The sequence below is a fragment of the Geotrypetes seraphini genome, chromosome 8 (genome assembly GCF_902459505.1).
Source record: "Geotrypetes seraphini chromosome 8, aGeoSer1.1, whole genome shotgun sequence".
In the NCBI taxonomy this organism is placed as follows: domain Eukaryota; kingdom Metazoa; phylum Chordata; class Amphibia; order Gymnophiona; family Dermophiidae; genus Geotrypetes; species Geotrypetes seraphini.
The window spans coordinates 83,099,115-83,112,461 of NC_047091.1; the positions used below are offsets into that span (position 1 = coordinate 83,099,115).

At 43.0% G+C, this 13,347-nt stretch overlaps 1 protein-coding gene across 2 annotated transcripts in view; it reads left to right on the forward strand.

The window, feature by feature from the left end:
• Positions 1 to 13,347, forward strand: part of MTA2 (metastasis associated 1 family member 2) — a 57,473-nt gene that overhangs the window by 35,665 nt on the left and 8,461 nt on the right. For both annotated transcript variants that reach the window (XM_033954274.1, XM_033954275.1), the window contains exons 5-7: positions 371 to 434; positions 10,218 to 10,335; positions 10,667 to 10,769. In XM_033954274.1, coding sequence (XP_033810165.1) covers positions 371 to 434; positions 10,218 to 10,335; positions 10,667 to 10,769 — 285 coding nt within the window. The remainder of the gene's footprint in view (positions 1 to 370; positions 435 to 10,217; positions 10,336 to 10,666; positions 10,770 to 13,347) is intronic.

Here is a 13,347-nt window from a genome sequence, read left to right on the forward strand (position 1 = left end):
GAATGCCTAAGGTAGGCCTGGGAGGGAGGGTGATTTTGACTATTTGGTGGGTCTGGGAAGGTGTTGAAGGGAGGCTGTGTGTGGTAGGTGGGGGAAGGGAAGCTGTGTGGGGTGGGAGAAAGGAGGCTGTGTCAGGCAGAAGTTAGGGATGGCTGTTTGTGGCTGTAACAGCAGGGGAATGAGGGAGCTTCAATTTTAACCAAAAATGCACTGGCATTTTCGGCAGAAATTGTTGGACCAGTTTTGGTGCCAAAACTGAAATTCAGTTGGCCTTTACTTGGATGGAGAATACTGATCTGTCCCTAGAAACACCTTTCTATATGATACTTCTAGCTTGCTTACTACCTGATGTTCTGTATTCTTTCTTTAGGGGGAAGTGCAGCGTGACGCTTCTGAATGAAACAGATATTCTTGGCCAGTATCTGGAGAAGGAGGTTAGTGGGGGCACTTTATGGATGAGGGTGCAGTTTGAACGTGGGTTGTGTGATACTGAGTAGAGAATGACATGGGGAAAAGATTTGTCCCTGTCCTTGTGAGCTCCATCCCTGCCCCATCCCCACAAGGTCTGTCCCCAGCCATATAAGCCTCAAGCAGGTATGATTTTATATATTTGTTTTTTTATTATCACATAAAAGGGAACAAATAAAATAAAGTATTCTGAATACAACAAGCAAGCATTTATGTTTAATATTTTACAAAAATAACCCCACTCCTTCCAACTCCCCAGACGCAATGGCAGCACCAACAACACTGGCAAAAAATTATCTCCTTTAATTTGAAAGAAAAAGAACTCTAGGGCCTACTTTCTTTTCTTCTGCTTGCCTGTTTCTCCTCCTGCCCCCAACCCAAATTGGCTGAGGAGAAGGGGAGAAGGAGGCAAGCAGAAGAGAAAGTGGGCCCTAGGCTGTGGGTTTTTTTTTTGTTGTTTTTTTTTAATTAAGAGGCATTTTTTAAATTAAAGGTTGCCTGCTTTTCCTTCTTCCCCCCCCCCCCACCCAATGTGACTAAGGGAAGGGGAGAAGCAGACAAGCAGAAGAGAAAGTGGGTCCTAAGGTGGTTTTTTTAATATTAAAAAAAAGGAGAAGAAGAATGAGACTTACAGCGTGTCGGCTCCTGCTTCATCTCTGCCGCCTGCTTGCTGCTGCCGTTGCCCACTCACTCGATTCCTGCTCCCTGCCTACCGCTGCATAATAATAATAGTAGATAAGTTGTACTGTCTCACTTTCACCACTGTTGGTACAAGAAGCAAAAAACATTTGGACAAGCTCATAGGGAATAAATTAATATCCAGAGCCACTCTGGGTTTTTTCTATTCCTGAGCTGAGGAGGAAATCTCATCAAATAGTGCGATTAAGGTCATTAAACTGAAGGCCACAGGAGTTAGCACGTGTCTGGCCCCCGTGACCTCCAAATCTCTTGGCAGACCTGGGCAGACAGGGAAGTCTGTTTAGAGCCTTGGAGTGAATGTCTATCCAGCACCGCGTAGGCCACTTGGTATAGTGTTTGTCTTGCTGGACACAGCGGGACAGATTTAGACGAATCGGATCAGGTTCTAAGTTCACTGTGGCTCCTGAATTACCTGGGCTGTTGCTTCAGCCTGGGCCAGATCTGGTGGGGCATCAGGTTCTTCGATTTGTCCGGCACCCACTTCAGCAAACCGTCTCAGCCAGGAGATTTTTAGGATCTGGGACTTCACAGCTGGCTCGACTTTGAGGAGGAGCTGAGTCATGGTTCGAGGTGGCACGAGAAGAAGATTCCCTATAGCCGAGGTCCCTGAGCCATTCTCACCCCACAAAATACTTGTTGCCGTGGGGTTTTAAATGTGTGTGGTGGCATCAGTTGGAGAAGGCAAGGGGAGGACAAGACCAATTAGGTTCTCTTTTACAGGAGAAGTTGAGGGGAAGTACAAGAGGACAAGGCAAGCCCAGTGCAGCGCCAGCATCACTGGAGGTAAGAGGGCTTAGCTCAGTGATTAACAGGCTGTCTTACTTTTAATCATGGGAATGTAGCTTTTTACCGCTCCTGCAGGCGATAAAAAGTTTTGCCACTGCATCCATTGTGATACACCCCAAAATTTTTTCATTGCCTCAGATTTACTGCGGTTTACTACTGCTCCCCGTTCCTGTGTCATTCTCTAATACTGAGGGCATGGGTGCATTCTGAAACTGGATAACATTCAGTTATGGATGGAACTCTAGGGCAGAGTGAATTTCTAATCTAGTCTGGGATTTATGGGTTGCTCTCTGCCTAAATAGGTTCAAGGCAACTTACAAGTTTAGTACAGTACCAGAATGGTACAATACAAGAAGAGATAAACTAGTACTGTTTAGAGAATGGTGCTACAAGGTAGAAAGGTGGAGGTAACATATAGTCCAAAGTCATGTGAATGTCAGTGTGTGTAATGTCATAGAGATTGCAAGGTGTTTTGTAAGCTCAAATGTCAGTTTTCTGTGGTGAATATGGTATTGAAGAGATAAGTCTTTAGTTTCTTTTGGAATGTAAGATAGTTCGGTTCAGATCTGATGGTTGTTGGGAGGTTGTTCTATATCTTTGTGCTGATATACATAAACATAGTGTTGAAAATACGTTTATATCTGAGGTCTTTTGTTGAGGGGTAGTTCATCAGGAGCTTATTAAGTTTTCTGGTCAAGGTGGACCATGAGAAAGTGAATAGGTTTATGAGTGGCATGGCAGAGTTTCCATGTAGGATGTGGAAGATTATACAGGAGATTTTGAAGTTTATTCGAGTAGTGACGGGTAACCAATGCTATTGTTTGAGAGAGGTGGAGATTGGGCCATATTTTTTAGCTTGAAAATAAGTCTGATTGCTGTGTTTTGGATTAGTTGTAGTTTGTGGATTAGTATTGTGTTGATGGCTGCATAGAGGGAGTTGCAGTAATCAAGCTGTGACAAGATTAGCATTTGTACAAGTATAGCAAGGTGTTGTTCATGGAAGTAATGTCTTATGAGTCTCAGCTGTCTCATGGAAAAGAAGGTTTTCTTTCAGAGATTTGAGATGCATGGTTCACAGGATAGTGTAGAGTCCAGTAATAACACCCAGTAACATAGTAAATGACGGCAGATAAAGACCTGAACGGTCCATCCAGCCTGCCCCTAAGTTATACTTATTAAAAATACATGATTAAATTAACTTGTCTCTTCTTTGATATTTCTGGGCGGTAGAGTGTAAAGTCTGGTATTGTCCTAGGTTCCAAATGCTGAAGTTGTCATCCAAGCTCACTCCAGCCTATCCAACCATCCCGTTGTTTGCAGGACATCTACCGTAAAGTCTGGCCAGTAACATCCTCCTTTTCCATATTAGTGGAGTTCACACTGATACTCATCCCAGCCCATCCTACACCGAATCAACATATATGGAACACAGACCGTGCAGGTCTATCCAATACCGGCCTTAGTTCTTAAATTTATACAATTTGTTTTCTAAATTAGAGATCTTCTGTGTTTATCCCATGCTTTTTTTTTTAATACCATCACCATTTTCTTCTCCACCACTTCCCTTGGGAGGGCATTCCAGGTATCTACCACCCTCTCCGTGAAGAAGAATTTCCTAACATTGCTTCTAAGTCTTCCTCCCTGTAACTTTGAAGGATTCTTCTATGTCTATTTTATCTCCAGATAGCAGGACAATGCTATTGGAACCAGAGGATTTTGGTTTTGGTTGCGTTCAGCTTAAGTTTGTTAATTTTGGCCCATGATTGTATTTTGTCAATGTTATCAGCTATTTTTTTGACACATTTAGTTAGAAACAGAGAAACATGATGGCAGATAAAGGCCAAATGGCCCGTCAGTCTGCCTATCCACAGTAACCATTATTTCTTCCTCTATCTAAGAGATCCCACGTTCCTATCCAAGGCTTTCTTGAATTCAGACACAGTCTCTTGTCTCCACCACCTCTTCCGGAAGAATCTACCACCCTTTCTGTATAAAAGTATTTCCTTAGATTACTCCTGAGCCTATCGCCTCTTAACTTCATCCTATGCCCTCTCATTCCAAAGCTTCCTTTCAAATGAAAGAAAGTTGACTCATGCGCATTTACATCACATAGGTATTTAAACATCTCTATCATATTTTCCCTCTCCCACCTTTATTTCTTTTGCTCAACCTCAGGCTTCAGCCTTGGGGTTCTTTCCTGGCAGGACTTCGTTCGCCATTGAATTAAATCTTGCCGACGAGATTTTTCCCATGTCGAAATCTATGATTGGATTTAAAAAGTGCTGCAGGTGCTAGAGGCCTATTTCCATAACTGACCCACATAATTGGTGTCTTCAATGTTTGGACCCTGATCACCAAACTGAATTTTGTGTTAAGTATTCCACCTTGCAAAAGCATTCCATTAAAGGCCATCGTATTCAATGGGAGAAGCTGTTTGGCTCAACTATGGACATCAGAAAAACTTCCAATCTGTCGCCTTTGAAAACTCCTACATTGGCATCGACATTGGGAAATCTCCTAGCATCGGGGAAGCCAGTTTCTGAACCATCTTCTTCCTAGCAAGCGTTGCAGGTCTTTACAGCATTGAGTCTCTTGATGCAGACCACACATCAATGCCATCAATCTTAGGATCTGCAGGTTGTCTCTCCTCATAGGTGTGCATACTCATCGAGGTCACCCTCTCAGAGACAGCCTGCTGCACCAATAGTACTAGCTGGTGAGCCTTCAGTACTAGTACAAGCTGTTCAGCAAGTGTCACAGGCCTCAATGGCATCGAGTCTCTTGATGCAGGCCAAAAGACGTCATCGTTCTGCTAAGCTGCAAGTTGTTTCTCCCATATGCGGTGCGTCTTCTGCCAGGTCACTCATACCGAAACAACCTGCTGCACTGACGGTACCGGCTGTTGAGCAATCGCTACTGGTGCACTCTTTTCTAGAGAAGTTTGATGAATTCTTTCACAGGGAGATTGCTACTGTTTTTAGGTTGCATTGCATGCATCTCCTACACTCAGCTCCTTTAGTACCGGCCCAACCTGATCATACTAGTGCGAGGCATCAAGGTACCAATACCACCGATCCATTGGAGCATTGAAATTCTGCTCAGGGATCTTCTATGAGGCGTCATGGTTCTATGTCTTGACACCGCTCTTTTTCCAGCCATGTTTCTTTGCATCGAAGTTCTACTTCTTCTCAACAATGCTCCCCTTCGAGACTTCAAACTGCTTCTTCGGGCCGTAAGTCCTCTTCTTCTGTGGGGCATTCCAGACTAAGATATCGGAGTTCCTCTTTTAGTTGACCTCCTCTTTCGAAGAGACAACAGGAACGTCATCAATCCACTTCCGCCTCTTCATGAGACCGGTACCGAAAATGTTGCAGGACTTTTCTAGACTTTTTTTCCCCATAAGTTTTCTTGGAATCAAAGTCTGACACTGAGTGTGGGTTTTCCCTCTCTGAACCTGAGTCTGTTGGTGCAGCTGTCCCCAAAAGATTTTCTCCTGAAGAATTCTCCTTTGTCACTTATATTAACCAATTGTGCAAAGATTTGTCTCTTTCAGTGGAGATTGATGCCTCATTTAATGCTGAATTCCAAAATATATTGAACTTTCGTGGATCTTCCAAAGATCTCTTCAAATTGCCATTGCATGAACTGTTTAACCAAATCCTTTTCAGAAATTGGGAGATGTCTTTAACTGTCAAGACTGCTCCAGGGATGATGAATTTGCTTTACAGAATTTTCTCTACTCCAAGATTTGATAGTCCACAACTTCCTCATCATTCATTATTAGTGGAATCAACCCTTAAAAAATATTTTCCTACCTGAGCTCATGCCTCATTGCCTCTGGGACGCGAAGACTGTACTATGGACAAGATTGGCTGTCGCCTTTATCAAAACTCTATGTTGTTGATCAGAATCCTTAATTACACTGCTACATGTCTTTGTATCTTCAACATGTTCAATGGTTGACCGGTTTCGAGCAATACATTCCTTCAGAGCATCTTCTGGAATTTCAGCGGACTATTCATACTATGTCCCAGACTGTGACATATCTTCCAAGATCACACTGATGCTTTTCAACTGTGTTCCAGAGCGTCTGCTATATCAGTAGCTATGAGATGCCTAGCTTGGCTTAGACTCAATCTCCAAAATAGACTTCAATCTCCAAAATAGATTGGCCAATATCCCATGCCTAGAGAAAGAGCTTTTTGGCGAGGTTGCTGCACAAAAATTAGCTCAACATGAGCACACTTGGAATACTTTAAATAGAACACAGTCTAAGTCGTCGTCTTTGAGGAGATCAACTAAACAACCTCCTTCACATCGGAGATATACTCCAGTTTCTGGGCAGCAACACCAATAGCAGCAAATTTGCCAGTGGCTTTCAACTGATTCAGGAGGATTCAACAGGAGAAGTTGTTGGACTCTACCCAATTCTTCCAGCTCAATCGGAGCTTGCTGTCCCTATATCATCAACGTTTGTCTCTCTTATCAAATGACCTATGACTTCTCTCAGTCCTTATGGAAGGTTTATCTTTTTAGCATGCCTGCCTAAAAAACCCCAAAAACAAAACCCTCAGTTGTCTGTGACATGGACTCTACTTTGAGTCTAATTTTTGGTAGCTTTTCTACCTCATGTTTCCTAAGAACTTCATTGAGCAAGCTTGCATTGTGGAAAATCCACTATGGGTGTAGAGTCTGTAAGGTGTTTTTTTTCCTATTGCCTGGACTGCATTCCACTAAGAGGGGAATCTAACATGAGTGTAGAGTCTGTAAAGCTGGATTCCTCCAAATCTATTTCAGCATGCATCGTTCAGGCTGCAACTGCTTCAGGATTCCACTGTGGAGTGTAGAACCTGTACGGTGATTCTTTTTTTTCTGTTGCTTGGATACTTTGCTTTAAGGACATTGATGAGATCTAACAGGGGTTTAGAGCTTATAAGTTAGATTCCCGCTATATCAGATCTTTGCATTGTTTTCATTTAAAAGCAGGATCAACCAGTTTTTCTCTCGTAACATACCTTCCACTGTACCATCAATGTTTATACAGTATCTTCCAGAAGGCATTCATTTACTTCAACTAATTTCCCTACACCTGTTCTCTAAGGAACATTTGCCACAGAACTTTTACTCCATCTCCTTTTGATTCTAAAAGGCCTGGAGGTTTGGGAGTGGCTATAAGGGAGGAGGAGCTCACTATATCCTTTTTAGGATGTTTTTTTTCTTTTTGCTCAAGTTTATATCAGTCATAGTTTCTAGACTGATGGTCTCTTCTATAAAGTCTACAATTACACGCTTATGCGTTCTGGAGTTAGTATGCACATTACAACCTGTTCCTACTGGGTTTTCCATACAGGTCTCTTACATTTCTTTCAGTTTTGCTTTACACACACAGATAATTTCTGTGCTTGGGCGCACTTCATCTCAACTTCTCCTTCATGCTGAGTCGCTAAAGTTACGCTATTCTATATACCTCAGCCGGAGATTCTAGTTCTCGGGCTCTCTGTCAACAGACTGAGAATATTTGGCCCTAGGAAAGTACTCAATATACATATTTCAATCACAAATTACCATTTTGTTCTAGACAATCTTCTCTTCATTGTCTAGTAATGACAGCCTTTCTCCTGGATGGAACAGACTAATCCCTCTGTACGTTTTCTACAATTCCTCTCTTGCTCAATTCACTAGTTCAGCTTCAGCAGAAATTGGCCTCCATGCTTCTTGTAGCCCTGCTGGGCCAGACAACCACAACAGTTTTCTCTCAGGAGTCGGAAGTCTGTTTTCACCTTTTAGTGCCTTTTGAGGTGACCTCAGCAGACGCTGGGTTTTTTTCTCATCCTTCCAGAGTTTTTTAGCTGTGTTCAGACAACCTTCTTGCAGCAGCCCTATGAGAAGTGGGGGAAATTATTTTTACTGTTCTAGGCTCTTTATATTATCAAGCCTTTATCCTACTTCACTCTGCTTTCTGGAAATATTTCCTACCCCTCTCCTACTCGGCTCTTGACTTCACTTAAGGTGAACAAACTGTTTATCTTTTGATTTCCAACTTTGCATAGGTCTTGTCGATCTCCACAGGTCTCTAGTGATTTTGGGATCCTCAACTTGTTCTCTCTTCGGTTGCTTCCTTCTTTTGAGCCGTGTAATTTTTGCACCATGGTACAGTAGTTTCTCTGTACCCCTCCATTTTATCTGGACATCAGAGGTCAGGAGGTGACATAGACATTTCATCATGGTGCTTCTATTTTTTTCTGTTAAGCCTCATTCTCACCCTGGAGAAATGGCTCTTCAAACCTTGGACTGCAAAAGAACCTTGGTTTTCTCTTACAAACAACTGTGCTCTACAGAACCTCTTTTCTCTGGTTCATCCCCTTCATTTCTCAAAGATTAGTTCTACCTATCCCTGGAGATCTATTTCTCATACTTTACAGTCTGTATCTCTTTTGCTATGTTTGGGCTATACTCCCGGGGCATCTCTGATATATAATGTAAGCTCTCCGCCATTCTGACTTCAGTTGCATTCTTACGTTCCTCTCCTATAAGTACATTCCGCAATGCAGCACTTGGTCCTCAGTTTACTTATTCATACACCTCTCTTGTCTGGAATCTTTTCCATAAGGGAGGGTTGCTTCGGCCAAGTAGTTTTCTACAAAATTTCTTTACTTCTTTGGCCAATCTCCTTCCATCCTGTTCCAATAAGCTAGGGAGTCCCATATGTGAGAATATGCTGCCTGTTTGTCCTAGGATAAAGCACAGTTACTTACCATAACAGGTGTTATCCGGAGACAGCAGGCAGATATTCTCACAACCCATCCACCTCCCCTGGTTGGCTTCTTAGTTTGCTTATGGAACTGAGGTATCATGACTGGGTGTCGGGCGAGAAGGCACTCATGCATGCGCGGTGCGGGCAGTCGCAAAGTTTCTTAAAACTTAAAAGTGACAGTACACTTTTCATGCTGCTAATACCGAGCTCTGTGGATGACGCCACTCATATGTAAGAATATCTGCCTCCTGTCTCCGGATAACACATGTTACAGTAAGTAACTGTGCTTTCATTGTTGATGAATACAATGTTACGGAGAGAGTGCATGAATAGGTTGAACAGTACTGTGGAGAAAAGAGAATCCTGGGGTAATGGACAAGATATTCTCTCTTTTCTAGGAATTCATCAAACCAACTAAGTACTGTGCCCGTGATTCCAATTTCAGTAAGTTTCGTTAGGAGAAGGTGGTGGTTCACAGAATCGAAGGCTATGGAGATGTCAAATTGAAGGGGGGGCTGCTTGTTGGCCTGTGCTTAGTATCTGTTTGATTTTTGTGGTAAGACTTGGTAGAAGGAATTCAGTGCTATGCTACAGTCGGAATCCAAACTAAGAGGGATGTAGGTTGGAGTACTGTTCCATGTAGGATGTAAGTTGCTTACATACATGAGTTTCTAGGAGCTTGGTAAGTATGGGGATACCTGCTATAGGTCTGTAGTTTGAGGGGATGGATAAGCCAGCATTTTGCAATTTTGGTATTGGTGAGAGCTATTTTGCCCATTTCGACCTTGAGTTGGCCTTGATTTAGAAAGTTGCTTAGGAATTTGGTGATCCAGGTGATGATTACTTCAGGTGTGATAGCTAATAGGTGCGAGAGGCAGTTGTTGAGAGAATTGCTGCGGGCGGATAGTTTCTTTAGAAGACTCGCTGTTACACATGTTGTTAGTGGAGTGAGGGCGTTCCATATCTGGTCCGCTGTGAAAGGGTCATTGGAGTATTTTGGGAATGGTGCTTCTAGGTTCTGGGATGAGGTATGTTGTTTTGACTTCTGTTTGTACTATTCTGATCTTATTGAGGAAGAAGTCTGTGAGGTCTTGGGCTGTTGGTTGGGACTTATGTTCATAAATGTCCTTTTCCGGTGGTGCTGTAAGGTTGGGTACAAGGCAGAATAATTTCTTTTTTTCAAGGGTTTTTGTTTTCTATTTCTTAGGTGTAATAGTTTTTCTACTTTATGGACAAGGGAGCCATTCTGACAGTAAGTGTGTATCCCTGGGGAAAGGCTAAACCTGTGCTGTGGGAAGAGGGGTATGGTTCCTAGGTGGGCAGAATTTGCTCAGTAGGGGGGAGAAGTATTACTCTGGTTAGTGTGAGTGGAGGTCCGGTAGACAGGCTGGCTCATTTTATTAGAGAGGATATGGGGTGGGGGAATCATTTGAGGTGAAGGTACTGCTTTTGTGATAGGCTGAAGTTGTACTTTTGGAACTGGTCTAATTTTTTCTTCTTTTTTTTTCAGGATTGTTTTTTCTACTCTCTGGTGTTTGATCCAGTACAGAAAACACTGTTGGCTGATCAGGGAGAGATTCGTGTTGGTTCTAAGTATCAGGCGGATATCCCGGAGAGGCTGGTGGAAGGTAAATTCTGGGAAGCCCTGATCTGAAGAAGAGTGAGGGACAGGGGAAAGGCATGACACGTGTCTTAAATCCATGTGTGATTGGACCTCTGCTCCCAGTATGTGATGGAATTGCCCATTCTTAGAACTTTATCTGCACCTTTAGATGTGTATTTTTATTTGTAAACCACTTAGAAGTAAGCGAGGTATACATTTTAAAAAATGAAATAAAATTCAGTATACCTTTAAATATTGTCTCTGTGTGCTAGGATTCTTTTCTATTGGTTCTTAACCTCTCAGTGTGATGCCCTTTTGACTTGGTACTTAGTCTCTTATTTCCTTCCTTGGTTTAGGGGAGTCTGACAACAGAAACCAACAGAAGATGGAAATGCGGGTTTGGAATCCAGAGAACCCACTTACAGACCGTCAGATTGACCAGTTCCTTGTTGTAGCACGGTGAGAACCCATTGCTTGCTACACAGCCTACAGCAATCCTGGCAGACTCATAGATTGCGCACAAGCTGGGATTTGGTAATAGGCTGGAGATGGCATGTCCCAAGGCAAAATGTTTTGTATACTGTGTATACTTGAATATAAACCCATCCAAATATAAGCCGAGACATCCCCCCAAAGAGGGCAGGTGGGAATGATTGACTTGAATATAAATTGTGGATGGACATTTGGGAAATCACAAGTCAGATAGTGGCACTAGAAACTAAAAGAGGAACCACACACTTTCTTTCCTGCCTTAAAACAAGACTCTTGCTTGCTTCTCCCATGGTGGAGAAAATAGCATGGTGTATTTCATCTGTTTAGAATGAGCACACAGATGTTCCACTTGTGCAACAGCTAGCATCAATGCTACTACTCATTGACTGACTGAAACTTGAATACTCTATCTATGTAATTTAGGTCTTGATGTACCGCTTTTAGTCAATCCTTGTTTTATAGTTAAAGGAATCAAATATTGTTTCCAAAGGCCAAGCCTTGCATACCCTCACTGTTCACTGAGCAATACAGAGTACTAAAATGCCCACTTTCATTGCTACACTCTGAATCTGTACACGATTTCAGTAAGCATCACAAGTTAAGCATCGGATCTTGTCCATACTGACACACACATTGTAGGGCAACAGACTCATGCTGTTTTTTTCTGTAAATTGACTTGGTATTTCCACAAGAACCTGAATAATATCCCCCCACCGTTTTAGAAAACTTGGCTTACATTTTGTAAGGCACATAATATTCACTCAGCTTTTGAAATATGGTCCAATACATAAGGTGGTTTATGGGTGGGTGATTTTTTGGGGGAGAAGAGGGAGATAAGAGGGCCAAGAAGGGGTAGTGTTACGCTTTGGGGCTTCTACATCTAAATCTGAAGCAGCCTCAGTGTCAGATAAAAGCTCAGGGTGCTATAGTCCATCTGCACAGATTTTTATTCATTCCCATTTTATATATCCATCTCTCCACTCACTTAGCTCAATCATTATACTGGCCGCTCTTGGCAGGGAGTCACTCATCAGGTCTGTTTCCAGAACCTGCAACTATAGGACCTAGATCTAGCCACTGGGTTTCCTCATGAGGGGCTGCCAATGTTGTATCTACAGTACAATAGCTTGGAAATCAAACCCAGATCCTCTGTATGGCATTGTACTAGCACTCTCACTTAAGTATGTAATTGTAAGCAGAGTTGAAGAAATCACTTTTAATGCATTGTGATAAGTCTGCTTATGTTAGATCTTTAAAAATAAATTCCTTTCTTTTTACTGCCTCTGTCACTGCCTCCTCCATGGTGATGGCACATCTTTCTCTCACCCCCCTAGCCCACCAGCAGTGACCAACATTTCTTCTTAACGGTACACCTGCATGCTTCCTCTGATTCTACTGCTGACACCGAAGCATCATAAACTGGAAACTGGGCCAGTGTGGGGCCTTGAGCATTTGTGCATGCCCAGAGCCTACAGAACTTGACAAGCCTTGAGCATGTGTGTATGCTGAAGGCTACTCACTGCTCAACTTCGGTGCTTCGGTGTCAGTGGTAACATCAGATGTACCATTAAGAAGAAATGCTGGTCACTGCGGGCAGATGGGAGAGACATGCTGGTCATTCTGGAGGTAGGGAGGAGGACCAGACTCGACTATAAGATAATAAACTTTTGGCCTATTTTTAAGGTCCCAAAATCTCAGCTTATAGTTGAGTATATATGGTATATATTGAGGAACAGTGCATGTGTGAGCCAACTTGTAGCCCACAATATTCTACAGTTAATTTTTAGTTTTTAAATTAAAAAAAAATTTAGGAGGCTTTAGTGTATACTATGAGCGATAGAATGGAACCAATCAAGTAACCACAGTGTTCTGCGCTCTTAGGGCGCTCCTTTTCCATTTTGGAGAAATCCCTCCTTTAGAAACTCTCTCCTGTTGTACTTTGCTCCCTTGTGAGATGACTCCCATCTGATGAACAAAAACAGCGCTATTCTGTTATGTCCCTTAAAGATTCCATTTGCAATGTGTTCAATCCTAACCCGCAGTCCGGATATTGCAACTTTTCTGAGCACATGCTCCATCCCCCTTAGCCTGAGAGTTGGTAAACAAATCCAGTTTCACTTTCTGCACCTTGGGCCTCACGACTGCTCCCGCACTTTCATCAAAGTGCTTGTAGTTGAGGCGGCTTTCCACCAGCAGGGGGTCCAAGTCCACCCTTCCTGGGACAATGGGTGATCATGGCTCCTTCTCGTTGGGTACAAAGGTGCAGTGGGGACGTATGTGCCTTCTCAGGGGCAGTGGACAAAACCTTCGTCAACAGATCAGAATTCTCTTGGACTATCTGGCTGTGTCTGCCTGGTTTTGTCTGCAGGTTCTGGGGTCTCAGGCAGCCTCCTTGGAGGCGATTCCCTGGACTGGAGTGCCCATGTGCCCTTGACGGGAGTCCCTTCTGTCTTGGTGATCTCTGCTGAGTTTCCCCCTTCAGATGCCGCTCTGGTCGAAGCCAGTTAGCAGCAATTTGAGCTGGTGGCTTCAAGGGGTGGCTCTT